Here is a 17,825-nt window from a genome sequence, read left to right as displayed (position 1 = left end):
GATGTATTCAGTAATTCAAAGAATCATATCTTAGGTATTTCATCCATCGCAAAAGTAACAAAATGCATTTGTTTAGCATATATACTTTCTTTCAATGGGAGTTTTATCGATAACGAAGCTTAGGCCTTGAGTTATAGGAGGTGAAAGCTACTGATTGAGACTATCAAGTTTCTTGATGATCAGCCAAATAAATATGGCCCCGTTTGCCAACAGCCAGGGGCCGGCATTGTAGCTGGAACAGTACTGTTCCAGCTACAGTGCCATCTCATAGGTGTAGGCTGTGTAGTCAAAAATCGCACACAGTTTTCAATAACAAAACTTAAATTATTCATACTTTTCCCACACCCCAACCAACAACCGGATAATGACAACTTAAATTATTATTTTTTTAAAAAAAATGAAAAATATTAAAAAACTTTAAAAAAAAAAAAAAAAAAAAAAAAAGGAGAAACGGATCGAGGTGGCTCCTTGGCCAAAATGGGGTGGCCGAACCACCCCATTTTTGGCCAAGGGGGTGGCTCCAGCCACCCTCATGGCCGGTATGGGGGTGCTTCGACCACCCCTATGGCCAAGGGGGTGGTCCGGCCACCCCCAAAAGGCCAAAAAAAAAAAAGGAGGGGAGGGATCAGGTGCATTTGGGGGTAGCCGGACCACCCCCAAGGGGCTGGGGGTGGTTTCGGCCACCCCATACGGCCGGTGTAGGGTGGCCGAAACCACCCTAGCCCCTTGGGGGTGGTCCGACCACCGCCAAATGCACCCAGTCCCCTTTCTTTTCTTTTCTTTTTTTTTTGGCCAAGGGGTTGGCTCAGCCACCCCCTTGGCCAAAAATGGGGTGGTTCAGCCATCCCATTTTGGCCAAGGAGCCACTCCGATCTGTTTCTCCGTTTTTTTTTTTTTTTTTTTTTTTTTTAATATTTTTCATTTTCATTTTAAAAAATATATATATAATTTAAGTTGTCATTATCCGGTTGTTGATTGGGGTGTGGAAAAAGTATGAATAATTTAAGTTTTATTATTAAAAACTGTGTGCGATTTTTGACTGCACAGCCTGCACATATGAGATGACACTGTAGCTGAAACAGTACCGTTCCAGCTACAGTGTTGACCCCGGGCTGTTGGCAAACGGGGCCTATGAGACCAAGTGTAAATATCATCAAGTTTCCACTTTAAGTTTTTCCAGTTAAATACTTCCTATATGTTCATAACATCATAATTAGTTAATTACCAGCAACGTCACTTTCTATTTTTTTTTAAAAAAAAATCATACTTACCAGCAACATCAGGAAAAGGGTCGTCTTTAAAATGGGACCCTACAAAGCTCAAGCAAGCAACGTGAAGGCATAAACCATGTAGAGTACATTCCATTACACAAAGTAACATACTGAAATAATATCATGAGAGCTATTTCTCAAACGGATGGTTGGATCTGAATATCATTAAATCAGATTGTCCGAAAGTAATTTCCACAGCGTCGTGGTTCCCTTTAAAATCACATTTTCCCAAGTAACATAGTTATCAGACATCACAACATAAATTAATGGGGGAAGGAGTGCCAGAAAATAACATATAGTCTCGAAAGGTGGGCACTGGGTTGCACAGGCCATAGTGCCAACGCGCCCATCAAGGATTCACAATAACGTCTATAACTATATGAAGCAACAACTTTGCCAACAAAGAGGAAAGCCACAATGACAGAATAATCCCTCTTATGGAGTGAAGTGGTCATTTCACCAAGCTCAACGTAACTTTCTGGCTTTATGTGCCAGCGTCATGTATGCCTTGACAAGCTCCTCCTTAACCATGAAAAGTACAGAAGCTGCAAAAACACTCTGTACTATCTTGGTGCTCATTCCCTTGTAAAAGCCAGACACTCCTTCATAGCGGATCATTTTAATTATTGCATCAAGAGTACCTGTGCTGCAAATATACCAGTTAAAACTTTGAACACCATTAGAAGTGATGGTTTCTTTACATTTCACAAAAAAAAAAAAAAAAAAAATCTCACGAGGAAATAATCTAGCAAATAATAAGGATAATAATACCTCAAACAAAATGTCAAATCGTTATATGGGTTGGTCAGCTATTTGTATATGATTCTTCCCACTCTAGGAATAAGTAGAATGATAGGGAACCATGATAGCTATTTGTATATGATTCTCCCCAGTCAAATCCCAGGACTTCTTTCTTTTTAGTTTCAAAGAATATAAAACCATGATAGCCCTTAACAGAATACTCCCAGAGGTTTGATGGCCTTCCAACGATCTCCCAGTCAAATCCCAGGACTTCTTTCTTTTTAGTTTCAAAGAATATAAAACCATGATAGCCCTTAACAGAATACTCCCAGAGGTTTGATGGCCTTCCAACGATCTCCTTGATTTGGGATATTACAACAATCTTTATTTCCATTGTGTAAGGGGACGTGTTTTCTATGGTACTTTGCCTCATGTCAAAAATAACCATTTTGAAGAGGACATTCATAACTTGATGATGAAACTGACGCTTTCACTTACTCTCGTTTCACTCAAAGAATGGCATATATGTTCTGCCACAGTTAAACTGTTATGCCTGTCACTTTATGGGGCTTTATTGAAATTGGCTGGTAGTTGAGAGGACATATATATATATATATATATTTTCCCTTTTTTTCTCTCTCATTCATATTCAAAATTTCATCACAAACCAATACGTAATATACGTCATGCTCCAAAGAATATATACATAAAACTGATAATATGAAGAATCAAAATCACCCCAGTTTCCAGACTAACGAATCTGGCAAAATTAGAAAATAAGTGTACTACCTGACAAAAGAAGATCAGAACATCATTCAAGTCGGGCAGACTATTTGATATGAGGACCAAGCTAGCAATTGCAAATGCTAAGATAAAGATGAGGATGAGGACAAGATGCTGATAAATTTCAGAAAAATTATAAACCTGAGTATCTTAATGAGATATTCCCACCAATCTCCTGCTTTGCTTGCAGCCTTGACTGTATAGGCATTCAAAGTGACACAATCAAGAAGCTTTAAAAAGGACATAAATTATAGCGAAAGCATACTATGCTGGATGCAAAGTAAGGAGCTTGACCAAAGAGTTAAACTAATGGAGTTGAAAATGTTCGTGTAAAAATTCAGAGTTTTAATTGACAAGCCTAATGGACAGGTAAGTGACACAAAATTAATGAGATCTGAAAATGTTGAGAGTTCTTATTTAATATGATATACATCTTATATGATAGAAGAGTTGGGCTTTTCTCCTGAGCAAACCGTTTGTGAAGTTTTTCTCTCTTTTTCCTGCTCAACAGAGTAAGACGACAAAGGAGTCTAGTGGTTTACTTTACCTTGACAACTAACAAGGGGTAGGTTGAGACAGTTGCTCCCAGCTTTGCCAAGGCCCCCGACAGAAAAACCTTTTCAAAAGAGAATTAAAAATTTAGAGTGAGAAATTTTTAAATTTTTTTTTTATGGGGAGTTGGGGGGCATAAATTCAATACTTTATTGCCGTCAAAATGAATGTACAAGCGCTAAAAGAGATCTTATACCTCCAAAGCAGTTACAGTTTTTGATCCCTGCTTGTTTGCAGCACGCTTTGCCCTTAGATGCTTCAACAAGCTCTCGTAAATCATGAACTGAATTGAAGGATTGCACACCTGGTAACAAGATTATTCATTATACCAGAAGTAACTCGATAATGCATGCCGAGTTAATTCAATTATCAATAAAGGCTAACCATAATAAGTGTTGGAACAATTCCTTTCCAGAATCCAGTAATTCCCGCTTCAGTATAAACCTCACGTGCCTGGCCAACAATGCATGCATACAGAAGAGTGATGACAACCAAATACAAATTAAAGCCAAAAGCACCAGTACAATGAGGGGCAGCTTAAGAAATGTAGGAAAAACCTCCTGAACTTTTTATCACTTTTGCAATCACTCTCCTAAAGTTCAAAAACTCTCAATTTTGTTATCCAACTTAAAAAATTTTGCAGTGTCATCCATACTCTTAGGTTGTGGGTTAAATCATACAAAGTATATGTAAAATGTCACTTATACCCTTATATTTAAAAATTATTTAATTTTTAAATAATTAAATTTTTTTTTTTTTAAATGGAACCCACGGCTTGGCCGTTGGTCAGTCTGGCAGCAAATTTTTTCTTTTTAATTTTTTTTTAAAATTTTAAACAAGGGGATTTTGGGTATTTTGGCTTTCTTCGTTAGGATTTAGCAAAAAATCTTAACAGATGAGTGACATTGCAAATCTTTAAAAGTTGGATACACTAAATAAAAGTTTTTAAACTTTAAAAAGGTGATTGCAAAGGCGATGAAAGTTCAGAAGGCGTTAAGTGAAGTTTTCTAAAAAATGTGGTAGAGTTTGTCAGGTTGATGTGATAATAAAACTTTTGAGTTTCCAGCCAAAATAAGTGGCACAGAGAGAGAGACGAGAATGAAAGAGATAGATTCCTCTAAAACTAGAAAGACAAACTTAAACAAAATATCCAACCAGTGCTTCATTTTGATCGTTATATTTCTCAAATTATAAAAGAAAAAAATTATCACTTAGCATTTACACATCAGAATTCATTATTTAAAATGCTCTCCAGAACAATTTCATGTCAAAGATATGGTCAATAGCAAGCTGACAACATTGTGGTTTATGAGGCAACTCTCTTGATTTGACACATCTCAAGCCAAGCCAACCTAAGTTCCAAAATATGGATCCCCAAGAAGTTTTCAACATCAACATGCTCCTTCTACTCCACTTGATATTGAAATCTGCATGCTTCAATGTTATTTTTACTGGGCAATCCACTTACTTCAACTTTGTTCAGCCTGTGTTCACCATGCATGCAATTCAATTAATCTACGGGGTAATTACCTTTTCCATCCATAAACTATCACCCTTCGTCAATATGGCCCTATGAACTGACACTCTCACCACCCAACTACCTCGAACTACTATTTACTTACAAAAACCTCCTTTCCATTAGTCAATCTCGTTAAATCAAACGGTCTGCCCATCACGTGCGCATGACATGCGTTTTTATTTGCACCTCCTAGTCAAGGGTTAAGAAGGAAAAAGCTAGAGTGTTTGGTTCCACATGTCATAAAGAGAAAGGATTTTGTGTTGGGCACCATGTGTGCGGTTCAACGTTTCCATAATCACGAAGCTCACCATAACTGGTTTTGTCCTTGCGATGCTGCAAGTCCTGAAGTGGAAGAGGCAACAAAAACAATTCTGAATAATTAGTCACATACATATGTCCCAGTTCTTTCAACTTATTCCATATAGTTGTATTTGTGTCTATCTGACACTATCATCTCACGAACAGATCACGAAGGATGACAGCTTAAATTCAATTACCTTATCGTCTCCTCAGATCAGGAAGGATAACAACACAAGTTTAAAATCAAATTGTATAGCTAAAAATTAAAGTACTAAGATAATGCACACCTAATTATTTGTTGCAGAACCCTTCTCCTTCTACTTCTTCCCACCACACCTGAGACCCACATAATATTACTGCAGATGTCTATTATCGCAAAACCCATAATTCATCATCAAAGCCCCATACGACTTTCTGGGTCTTGAGAAAGCTTTGGAATCTCCATAACCCAAAACCCAGAACTTGCTGGGATCAACCGAGACAGATGGCTTGCTAGAGTGGGCATCGATCACAAAGACGGCTGGTTAAGCACAGAACCCGCCGAAAAGCTACATCTGAGACCTCCATCGACTTTGTGCATTTGCTTGATTCTGACGTTGAAACTTCTTCAACCCACCAAAAGGTAAGAGAGAGAGTGAGGTGATAGATTAGAATAATTCAACAAACGACATGTGATGCATACATAATGGGTTGACTGTTTGATTTAACGAGTTTGACTAATGGGAGAGGTTTTTCGGTAAGTAAATAGTAGTTCAAGGTAGTCGCGTGGTGAGAGCGTCAATTAATTGGGAAAAAAGGCAATTACCCCTTATTCTAATCTACGTGTCAACATCAGTATCAGCTCGTGATTAACGATATCTTGATTTTCTTGCCGACTATGATAAGTTGTAATTGCTATAGTCACCCATACATATCTCACTTGAGAGAGACTATTAACTTGAATTTTTGGAAATTTTGGCCCTGGCCCAGGCCCACATTGATGTTCAATTAAATCCAAATGGAAGTTTTTTTTTTTTTTTTTTTTTCGATAAGTATTGAAAAGGTGTAAGGCGCCCCTAAGTACACATGCCGTATACACAGGGAGATCTCACAAACCCAAAACCCAAGCAACAACAAAAACACCCACAACCCAACCAACAACAAAAACACCCACAACCCAACCAACCCATCCCATCAAATCCCACAACCCCAAACCCACAAGAGAACAAAGCCCAAAATCCTCAAAAGCTAATAAGTGTGGGCCTTGCCTTCCCCACTCCTAGGTGATGCTCTCTTCGCATCATAGTTAATAGAACATTCCAAATTCATAAGCTCCCTACTACCCGTACCCTTCGCGGAGTATCCTCTATTGCATCACAAAGCCAATCTAACATAGTGGCCGAGAAAAAATCACCCAAAGGGTACGTAAACTCTCCATCCTCCTCACCCCAAAAATCTCCATCCTCCCAATCACCACAATCTCCAAAGACGAACCAAATTCATATTTTAGGGTATGAGAATGAGACGAACTGATAGCATCGAGAGCTACTAGACGAGGACAGGCAAAGCCTAGATTAGCACTTGACGTCGGAACTTGACAACCTTCGACTTGGTGACTGTAATCTTACCAAACAACTCTGACACCATGACGACAGAAGGCAACATTAGAGGCGCAACGAACACCGACAGAGCCTCGGCAACCAGACTCTCCTCCATCTTCGAGAACTAGCTATCCTTGGTTTTACAGTTATGGCACTTCACCGGCATAGGCAAACACGGTTTAAGTGACAACAAGGAATCGACTACAATGCTCTCAGATTGCACCACCGTTGAAGGCTGGTCCACAGGCAAAGCACAGCCTGGGACAATAGCTGCTTCGACTGCTAACACGGGATCCAAAACAACCGGCGAGCACAACTTAGGCGGCTACACGGCAACACCCTCAAACATTGGGTTGTTCCCATCACCTAAGCCAGATTCGAAACAAACCCACCAGGAGAACCAGTCCTCCCCGAGGATGACAACGCCTGAGCCGCCATCAAGCTAGGCTGCATCCTCCGCTGAGTTGAAGAACTTGGGTGTCCACGACTCAATGAGGAGTCCAGACTCGAGTCCAGACCTTCCTTCAGAGTCCTATTACATACGAGCTTCTTGCAAGCCTTAATGGTCTAGGGTAGAATAACAAAGCCGAAAGACTTATATTCAAATCCCGGCCCATGACCGCCCCAACCTGAAAGAGGCTTTGGAAGCTCCTCTTTGGGGCCTAGCCTTCTACCTTATAAGACCTCCCAACAAAAAAAGATTGCGGGATGGCACAAAACCCGAATAACAACTTAAATCCTTCAAGCCTTCTAGAACCATCCGCCATGCCTTATCCACCTCCTTCTTTGCCTTTTAAGAGGATCCCTCTCTGTCCACCCACTCCATAAACCGCCGCCTCTACATACTGGTCATCTTTATTACGATCTCTCCAAATGATTAAAACCTTTGCCCCCTCCCTAAAAGATTTAATGAACTCTTTATCAGCCGGTAACCCCACCAGAACCTCCATGGTTGACGCCAACAAAGACCAAAAGTACAAAAGATTTAGCCACCACAAAGAATCTCATTTCCATCTCTAAGTGCACCTGAAGGAACCTATATGTGTCACAAGCGCGACTCAATCACGTGCCACTAGAGGAGGAAGACGAAACGAAAACCAATGAAGAACCACCCAAAGGGAACTATACGCTCCAGTGAAGCTTAGAGAGAACCACCCCCGCAATAACACCAATCAGAAAAGACGAAAGGATACATTGTCAGCCAAGAGCCACCCAGAACGACGACAGGGTCTACATCTCGAGCCACTGTAACCTGACGCGCTGGATGGAGACAAAACGGAGCTGAAACCTAAGAGGACGCGCTAGCACAAGCCTACATTGGGGGAGAGAGAGGAGCAAAAGGAATAGGAGATGAGTGTTACAGCATGCGCCTCTATAGGAGTTTTGTAGTCTCCAAATGGAAGAGTTTTTTTTTTGATAAGTACTCCAAATGGAAGAGTTAACAGCATCTACAAAGTCATCTGAGTATAAATCTAAGATTTGTTTGACCATATCCTTATCCATCATTGATCTATTTAAGTGAACAAAGTTAGGATGCATAGATATCAGGCTGAGAGCTTGGAAGTGATTGTAGAACTTGCAAGAAAGAAAGATTGTGAGAGGAACTCCATTCCTAGTGGTGGTATTTAGCAAATAATACTTGAAGAAGCAAATACTCCTCCAGTTTCCTATATGACCATAACAAAATCTGCCTACTTAATACTGAAACTTTAGCCAATCCAAAATAAATTACTTCGGCACTAGCAGAGATAATATTAATTTCATTTGGCATATTTGAGTGCGTTCTTAAGGGTCAAATCACAATGAAACTCATGGAAAAAAAAAACAATAAATTCAAAAAGATAAGTCCACTTGCAACCAAAACCATAAAAAGAAGAAAATGTGAAGGAAGAACCAACCGCATGCAAAGTTCCATAAGGACGAGGTTTTTCTGAATCAAGTTCAGCCAATTTCTCTTGCAAAGTTGAATCTATCAAACTTCTTTCAGAAGCTTCCCTCAACAAAGCCTCCCTCCTTTCCTCCATAATCTTTCTTTCAGCTTGAGTGTGTGTCTAAATCCAATATTAAAGTAGGCAAAACAAGAGAAAGAGAGAATCATGCAGCAGTCTTTATCGCATTTCAAAGCATATATAAAGTGCTAATAATGAAAAGGAAACCATAATTTTTAATTAAAGCATTTGAAGGCCACCATGAATTGTAGAGAAGCACTCAATTTCAGCAAAATGCTCTATATATCCATCAATACATAATATGCATATACATACATATGTATGTCCACATAAATGTAGATCCATCAATACATATGTATGTCCACATATATGTAGATACAGACATTCATGTATCCATATTGTGTTCGTGTGTGTGTCTTTGTGTCTTGTGTGTTTAAGCAGTTACAAAGCAGGCCAACAATGAATTACACTAGACATTTAGAACCCCTTCACATGCAGGCCTGCTTAATAACCGTGAATCAAAGAAAGCAAAACAAAAGAAATCAGAAAATGTAGATTTCCATAATTCAAACAGAAGACCTATGGGTTGAACCAGGCTATGTGACACACAAAAGGACACCTGAATATATATTGAATCTCTGGTAGACACAACATATGTAGCAGGCTTGAATAGAGATATTGGATTTTGCATCAAAAAAGGTACTAATTAAATACCTTAATAACCCAATCACTGAAGTGAGAGAAAACATCAATAACCATTTGTTGAAATCATCAAGCAAAAGCTTTGAAGATGCAGACACATTTTGTTTCTTCCAGAAGTAAAGTTGAAACAAAGCAATGATAGATAAATGCAAATAGTTGTGAGCAGCATGACCATGGTTAAGCTATTAAATTGCTTGTCTAAATATTTGATTACTAAATGAGCCATGTAGTGAAATAGAGTTAAATTTTTGAATAACTAAATGCAACTCCCTATGATAAGGATTTAACTAAAAGCATTCAAAACAGAAATTGAAGTCATTAGAACCACTAGTATTTGTGCATTTGAAAAGGCAAATGCACCTGCATACGAGTCACAAGAACCCAAATAGGATTTGTGAACAACACGTTCAAGGAGCTGCAAGATGAGAGATTTCTAAAAGTTATTATTCAAAGTAAAACTGAGTCATAATAAATAAGAAAGCAAGACTACCTCTACCTCTTCACACCAAATCCTAACTTAAACTATCACTCATGTGGTAGCCAAACAGGCACTGATTAACCCCAAGTCATGTCTCAACAAAGTTCTCACATGAACCTCCAAACTCATTCAATACATAATTACTTTGAAAAGAAAGTAATGTTAAAGGCTATTTATGTGTTGATGGCATAAGAATGGATTCGTTACCCAGCAATAGCTGCTACAACAAGCCAAGAGAACATGCCAACAGTACCATCCCCACGCCCTTTGTCTCTAAGGGCAGCTGCAAAGGCCTCCGCCCTGTTTTTGAAAACCTGATAAAAATAGTAATAAATTCCCTGGCAGCACAAGAAGGAATTAGTTAGATCAAGGCAGAAGAATCAAGTATCAGAGACAAACTGATAAGTTAACAGACAGAGATGCCATTTAGAAGTGCTGATAAAGGTATGAGTAGGTCAACCACAATGCTTCTTTTGCATGGTCTGTGCCATGGTTAAAAATGAGGAAATATGAAGGAAGAACAGTGATTTTTATGTTTGCAGGTTAACACCATTCATATGGATGTAGAGATAGATGCAAGACACAAGTTTGTAATAACTTACCAACAACCAGACAAGAAACATGATTATACTAGCACAGTGGTAAAAGAGTTAGGATAAACCGTGAAAAAATTCAGCCATGCATACTAGAATATTCAAATGGGTTAAATACTAAAAACTCGCCTAGGGTTTCAAGTCTTTACTTTTTTCTCCCTAGGTTTTCATTTCTATCACAAGAGGTATCTGTGGTTTTCATAAAAACATAAATGGTACCTCCGTTAAAATTTTGTCTAAAACTTAACGGAACGTCGCGCTAACACCAATCACATTGCGCCACGTGTCCTACAAAAATATTAAAAAGAATTAAAAATATTAAAAATTATTTTTAAAAAATTAAAAATTAAAAATTTTGTTTACAGCCACCCCATTGGCCATTTGGGGGGTGGCTGGCCACCCCCTTTGGCCATTGAGGTGGCCGGGCCACCCCCATTTGGCCAGTTTGGAGGCCACCGAGGGCTTTGTTAGCTCCGAATGGACCAGCGCCGATGCGGCCGAGATCGAGTACCTCCGAACCATTGGAGCACCAGAATTGTGATCCTCCAACATCGTTTTCCTCGGCTCGAGCCCGCTCACCTCCCAGTTCCACCGGTTCCTCTACTCCCCCATTGATACCCACCCCCTAAGCTCTCTCTCTATTTCTCTCTCTCAGATTTCCTCTAAGTTTGAACCAAAGAGCTCCCAAAAGCCCCTTGCAAAGGCCGAAACCAATTGGTGTGAATTAGATCTCATTGTTAAGTCTTTAACTTTTAATTCTCTGAAAAAGGGGAAAAACAAATCCAGAGAATGTCAAACCTGACACAGAGGGATGGATGCAAGATACTCTGATACACAGAGGGATGGTTTTAATTCTCTCGTTCTCTTTCAGAGTATCAATGCAAGATACTATGATACCAAAATGGCGTTGGCCCATTCGAAGCTGACAAAGCCCTCGGCGGCCCCCAAACTGGCCACCCCCAAATGTAGCCACCCCCAAAATTTTTATTTCTTTTTTCTTTTTTTTTTTAAAAAAAATAATTTTTTAATGTTTTAATTCTTTTTAAAAAAATAAAATAAAATAAAAAATTATTATAGGACACGTGGCTCAATGTGATTGGTGCTGACGTGGCATTCTGTTAAGTTTTGGACGAAATTTTAACAAAGGTACCATTTTCGTCTTTATGAAAATCACAAGTACCTCCTGTGACAAATAAAAACCTAGGGGGCAAAAAATAAAGACTTCAAACCCTAGGGGGGTTTTTAGTATTTAACCCTATTCAAATTAGGGTGGCAATCCCCTAACCATCTTAGTTCCTTATTATATCTATATCATGTATGGGGCACATGGGAAGATTATAACTACTTTTAACAGCTTTCATGGCTTGAATTAATTCTATATTGTTTTTTCTTTGCTTGCGGGAGTTGCTCAAAGGAGCACGCATACTTAGGCACATCTTATTATGGGAGGGGCAAAGATGACTAAAGCTCCGTTTGTTTTAGCGTTAAATGGTTTCTAGAAAATGTTTTCCGTATTTTCGGATGTTTGGCGCGATGAAAAATAATAGTCAACGAAAAATATTTTCGGTTTGACCGAAAAAATCTCATTAATTTACGGAAAATGGTTTCTCTTTTTGAAAATAGTAAACCATTTTTCGAGTTTAAGCATCTCATTCTCAAATCGAAATACTCGGTCAAGACGTTGTCGAGACCCCACCAAGACCCGACCGAGACACTTTCGAGACCCGGTCAGCTAGGACCCTGCCGAGACCCAACCAAGCCACTAGCATGACCCAACCGAGACCCGCCGAAACCTGACTAGGACAACATCGAGACCCGATTACGACACCGCCGAGACTTGGTCGGCACCCAATTGAGACACTGCTGGTACCCGGTTGGGAGCCCACCGGGACCAGGTTAGGACACTGCCAGGACTTGATCAAAACTTGTCGGGATGGTCGGGACCTGTCGGCAGGGGCGGAACTAGATAACATGAGGTTTTCCACACCCAACCCTCTCTAGGATGTGGGGATCAAACCGTCTTCCATTTCACAAGATGGAGCTTACGCTCTCCATCAAAACCATCCCAAAGAAAGTCCCTATGGATGCACTCCAATCTTCTAGCTATATCGGCTAGCAAGTGGAAAAGAGAGACTGATTCTAGCTTTCGAAGGCTGATCTTCAACCCCAAAATAGCCTCAAAACACAGGAGGATGTGATCCAGATTAAGAATTTGGTCTCGATCTGCATCACACATAATAAGAATGCCATCTGCAAAAAGAAGGTGAGAGATTTCCAAAGAGGCTGTATTATGGAGATTAACTAGAATCCAAATAAATATCCCCCACTCGTAGATCTAGATAGCATCCTACTAAGAGCCACCATGACAATCACAAATAGGAGAGGTGAGAGTGGATACCCTTGGCGAATACCTCTAGAGCTTAGCATTGAACAAAACAGAGAAGCGAATAGTGGAAATATAGGCGAATATCCAATTCCTCCATTCTGAACCAAAGCCAAGATGCCCTAGAAGATAGGAAAGGAACTCCTAGTTGACATGATCAGAGGCTTTTTCCAAATCAAGTTTGCAGAACACACCAGGAATTCCAGATTTCATCGGTTTGATAGCCTTTCTTCTAGCTCTTGTTGTTGTAGCTACTACTCCAACTTTTGGTTATGTAGCTCATACTGATTGTGCGCTTGTAGCTAGCATAAAACCCAAGGGCCTGGCCTAGTGGTTGAGGCTTGTGATCTTAGGGAGTATCACCCCATACATCCCAAGTTCAAGACTTGCTAGGTGCAAACTCCCCCCTTGGGGCCACACCCCCTAGTGTAAAAGCCAGGGATTTACCCTGATCCATGTAAGAAAACTTTCGAGAGTGCGGTACACGGCTCCGAGGTTTACTTTGCAGGGGTAGGTCCAAAGGGCCCTGCCTTGTAGAGGTTCCCTATCATCAAAAAAAAAAAAAAAAAAAAAAAGCTAGCATAGTCTCAAGTTCTTGCTCTACTGTCCAGACATTTGTTGGCTATAAAAACTAAATCTAGAATTTGTCTCCCCCTATAAAAGCATTCTGATTATTAGAAATGAGCAAACCCAACACCTACCTCATTCCAATAGCCAGAACCTTGGCCACAATCTTATAAATACTCCCCGCCATGCTAATTGATCTGAAATCTCTTACTTCCAACTGCCCAATCTTTTCAAGGATTAGGGCAATGAAAGTAGCATTTAGGCTCTTCTTGAACAAACCACGATCATGAAAATTATCAAAAGCGTACATAAGATCATCCTTCACTATCTCTCAACAAGATTGGAAAAAGACAATAGTTAGTCCATCCAGCCCCGGTTCTTTGTCACCATCCATACTATGCAACACGTGAAGACTTCCTCCTCTTGAAACGGCACTTCCAGCCAATCCACTTCTCTCGCCTTTAACAAGGGAAACTTCAAACTATCTAATTTGGGCCTCCAAGGGGTTGTTTCTTCTATAAAGAGATTCTTGTAATACTGAGTGGTAGTATCATTAATCACCTCTTGATCAAAGGTATCTGAGCCATCAATGCTAGGACTAGAGATTAAGCTATTCCTCCTGTGGGAGTTGGCAAGGCGGTGGAAAAAAACCCATATTTTGATCCCCTTCTTTCAACCAAGTCACCCTTGGTTTCTGCCTCCAGATAACTTCTTGCATAAGTGTTGAAGATATATAACATTACAGCATATATGATTTGATTTCCTTTCCATACATGTTCTCATTTATTGTAATTCCATATTAGTGTGTGTTGCTTTTGTATATAAACAAGTGTAGATGTATCATTGAGGTATTAAGAAATAATAAGAATCCTTCCTTCTTATATTTCATCATGGTATTAGAGCCAAAGATCCCGAGTTCGAACCTTATCTCCATCATTTACTTCCAATTTCAATTAAATATTGTACGTGTTGGGTAAGTGAGTTTGAACCCACACATGTTGGGGGTTTAGAATATTAATTAAATTATTAAAATCAATAATTTCCTATCAGCTTAAGCTTTTGGGATAAGTGATGATTTAACATAGTACTAGAGCCTAGGGTTTAATCTTTTCCTGATATTGTTTCGTGTTTTTTCCCACATCCCTTTTTTTTCTTCCGGTCAATCTACTATTGTTGCTGACGGGCATTCGGAGCGATGGTGTCGAGACCACCATCATCAATGGTGTCATGTCACCGTCACCATCATGGTTGGTTTTGTCATCGACGGGTTTGATGTAGTCAGCAGAACCGCGATCGTGGCTGCTGGTTTTTGAGGTGTTTCCCCATTTTAGAAGAATAAATCAGGGTGGTCAGTTGAGGTCTTCAGTCATATATGTGGTAGTTGGAGACTTCTCCGGTGGCAGGAGTTGCGAGTAGTGGTGGTTTCGTAGTCTTAGTGACCGTTGTAGTGGAATTGTAGTCTCCCATGAAAGCTATGATACTCTCTGCTACTACCTCCATGAGCCCAACCACCTAAATGAAAGAAGATGAGAAACCAGCAATGGAATCTCGTAAGGATGGAAGAGAAGAAGAAAATCTATAGAAAGAAGCTCAATTAATTAGAACAATGTCTTTCTTTTTTAACACATTTTTACCATTCTGATATTGAGAAATATTCTCTCAGCAACCCTTTTGCAGTAATTATAATACTCCTGAGGTTTATACTATCAACCATACTTTGATGTGTGATACTAAGAAGACCCTTCTTTTTTTCTTTTTCTTTTTTGACATGTCCGCACAAGGGGGAGTAGAACTAGTGATCTCCGCTTCAGGAGGCATGGTCCCTAGGTATAATGCATAGATTTTTTTCTTCTTCTTCTTCTTTTCTCTTTGCTTTCCTGAAAGTTTATCACCCTTCAAAACCTATGGTTGTTAAGATAAAAACCCTAAATCAGATATCCATTAAATCAACTGTAAACCATCCTAGAATTCACATCTACTGCTCTGGGGCACCGTTCACAGCACCCAAAGCAGAAATTCAAAACTGAAGTTTTCCTCATCGTTTCACCTCCAAACCCTACCTATACCTTGCCCATTAAAAACCCTAATTTCCCTAACTTTTGCCTACTTTAAGACCACAAAACCAAAACCCTAATAGCCTCTGCTGCCAAATAAACCCCAGCTAGCCGAAAGATCCTTCATTGTTGCTGTCCTATGCCATGATACTTACAGCTTCTAGACAAATGATAATTATATTGTAGGTTTCTAGGGCTATAGCTTAGCAAGACTAGTTATTTGTAGTAATAACCCCCTGAGTTTCCAAATTATAACAATGAATAACCTTACTATTACCCATTCAACCCATGAAAAGCTATGCAACTTGTAATGACAGAAATGTATCCAGTAACTACTTTCTCTTGGAAGGTTAGACTAACTGGGCTGCATCACATCTTTATCCATACTTTCACCTCAAATCATAGCATTGGTTTCTCTCTGGGCTGTCCTAAATCAACTCAAAGATCAAGTCCAGCACCATTTTGACCAGCAGTACTGATTTCTATTTGGAGTTACAAATCTAAAAACCACTAACGTTACGTAAATAGCTCCCTGACTACCTTAAAGTCATCATGATTCGGGTCATATAATCACATGCCTGCCAGCTAGCAGCAACATTCTTCACAATATCCCAGATATGCGACTACTTGCCTCTCCCGCCCTTCTCTATTCCTAAAGATATGTCACCAATTATAACATTCTTCTGGAGAAGCATTTAGTTATCGCAATAGTACCAGCTGGAGATTTAAACCTGGCATGAAGGATGGAGACATTTTTCTATGATGGTATCGATTTGCCATTTAAACTAACTACAGAGGCGCACACGTAATTCTGGCAATATATCGTCTGCCCAACTAAACTTAAATTTTGAATTTGTCGTTTAGGCATTCATTTCTGGTATTCAGCAATACAGGAGTAGGAGGCAATCAAAAAGATAAGATACAGTAATTGATTCTAGAAGAAAAGAAAATGGGCCAACCTGTGAAGCAGCAGTTCCAAGCAGAGACGGCTTAAGGCCACTATAAAGTCCTCCCCAACCTTCGGTTCTTATGACCTGATATCATCCAAACAAACAAAAAAGGAAGAAAACGGTGAATTTTCATCCCTTTTCTCTCTGGAAGAAAAGAAAAGAAAATATAAAAGAAACCTGGAGAATTTGAAGAAGAGTGCCAGTGGCAGGAGCAGCTGCATGGCTTTTGGAAGTGAGCGAACTCCCATCGGAATTACGTGACCCTTTCTTGGACACTCTCTCGGTTTGTTGACGCGTATTCACCTGCAAACAGTATATCCAACAGACGAATTGGAAAGGAAAAGGCTATACTGCATAATATGTGAGAGCTGTGGGAGTGGGATTATGAACCGTTTGCAGGGGATAAGTGATGATCTGAGCAATGATACCACCTCCCGCTCCCGCCAGCCCGTTCGCAACGGCGTTCGACATGATATGTCTACTTCCTTCTAACCCGACCAGTATTCTTGTCCTTTAACATTCCAATATTTATGTTTTATAGGGCTTCGAAATATATATATATATATATATATATATATGTTTTTTAAAATATAAACAATTTAAGATAAATTTCCAAGTCATTGCACCATTTTAAATAAAAAAATATTTCCACGAATACAAAATAATTGTAGATTGATTTTACGCAGTGTGGGAACATGACGTGCGTAAAAAGGGTGAAGCAAAAGAGCACGCGGTATGCTAATGCAAAATTTTTTTTTCTTTTTGCATTAAAATATTAAAAAAAAAAATTTATGCACGGCGTGCTCAGCCCGCCGTGTACTCTGAATCACAACTCGCATAAAAAAGACGACAAAAAAATAAATGCGACTACGAAACAATATTTTTAGCATATTTTGGTAGCATGGAGTATGGACCCAATTTTATAAAAAAATTTAAAAATAATTGTTACTTCAAGAAATTTTTTATATTTTTTTCAATAATATATATAAGAAAAATGCTAAAGGCACAACTATTTTATCCAAGAGTCTATTTGAGATTGCATTTGAGGGCCTAAAAGTACTTTTAATGCTCAAAAGGCCCGTTTGACGCAAAAAATACTCGTTTTGTAAAAAAATTAAAATCGCTTTTAAGAGTCCAAAAAACTTTAAAATAGCTGAAAATTCTAAAAATGACTCCAAATGACACATATTCAAATGTCTAGGTGTTTCACAAAGATTATGTGGAATAAGATCTAACATAATAGTTAATATTCAACCAAATACAGATATGTAATGAACATTTAAGAACACAGATATTTGGTTACGAAGAGGAAACCATTTAGAAAACTCTCTAAATGTAAAACCTCTCCGGGGCAGCCAAACCCAGGAAATCAATCCACTATAAGAAGAATAAGGAATACAAGA

The 17,825-nt window shown here is 39.2% G+C and overlaps 1 protein-coding gene across 2 annotated transcripts; it reads right to left on the bottom strand.

Annotated features, from left to right (window-relative positions):
* Positions 1-1,402: 1,402 nt before the first annotated feature.
* Positions 1,403-16,925, bottom strand: LOC132189260 (peroxisomal nicotinamide adenine dinucleotide carrier). Of its 2 annotated transcripts, none has more exons than XM_059603916.2 (11): positions 16,813-16,925; positions 16,600-16,725; positions 16,432-16,506; positions 10,083-10,213; positions 9,758-9,812; positions 8,645-8,797; positions 3,732-3,800; positions 3,544-3,651; positions 3,343-3,411; positions 2,937-2,991; positions 1,403-1,912 (listed from the first exon to the last, which is right to left on the bottom strand). In XM_059603916.2, exons 1-11 carry the CDS (start codon positions 16,891-16,893, stop codon positions 1,737-1,739), a joined length of 1,098 nt encoding a protein of 365 aa, XP_059459899.2. In that variant the 5' UTR covers positions 16,894-16,925; the 3' UTR covers positions 1,403-1,736. The 2 variants fall into 2 exon arrangements, with proteins under 2 accessions (XP_059459899.2, XP_088366491.1); XM_088510365.1 differs by having other exon boundaries at positions 1,805-1,917.
* Between the last annotated feature and the right edge of the window lie 900 nt (positions 16,926-17,825).

This window comes from Corylus avellana, chromosome 9 (assembly GCF_965113065.1).
Source record: "Corylus avellana chromosome 9, dhCorAvel1.hap1.2, whole genome shotgun sequence".
In the NCBI taxonomy this organism is placed as follows: Eukaryota; Viridiplantae; Streptophyta; class Magnoliopsida; order Fagales; family Betulaceae; genus Corylus; species Corylus avellana.
This window is presented reverse-complemented; position numbering and strand designations above follow the sequence as displayed.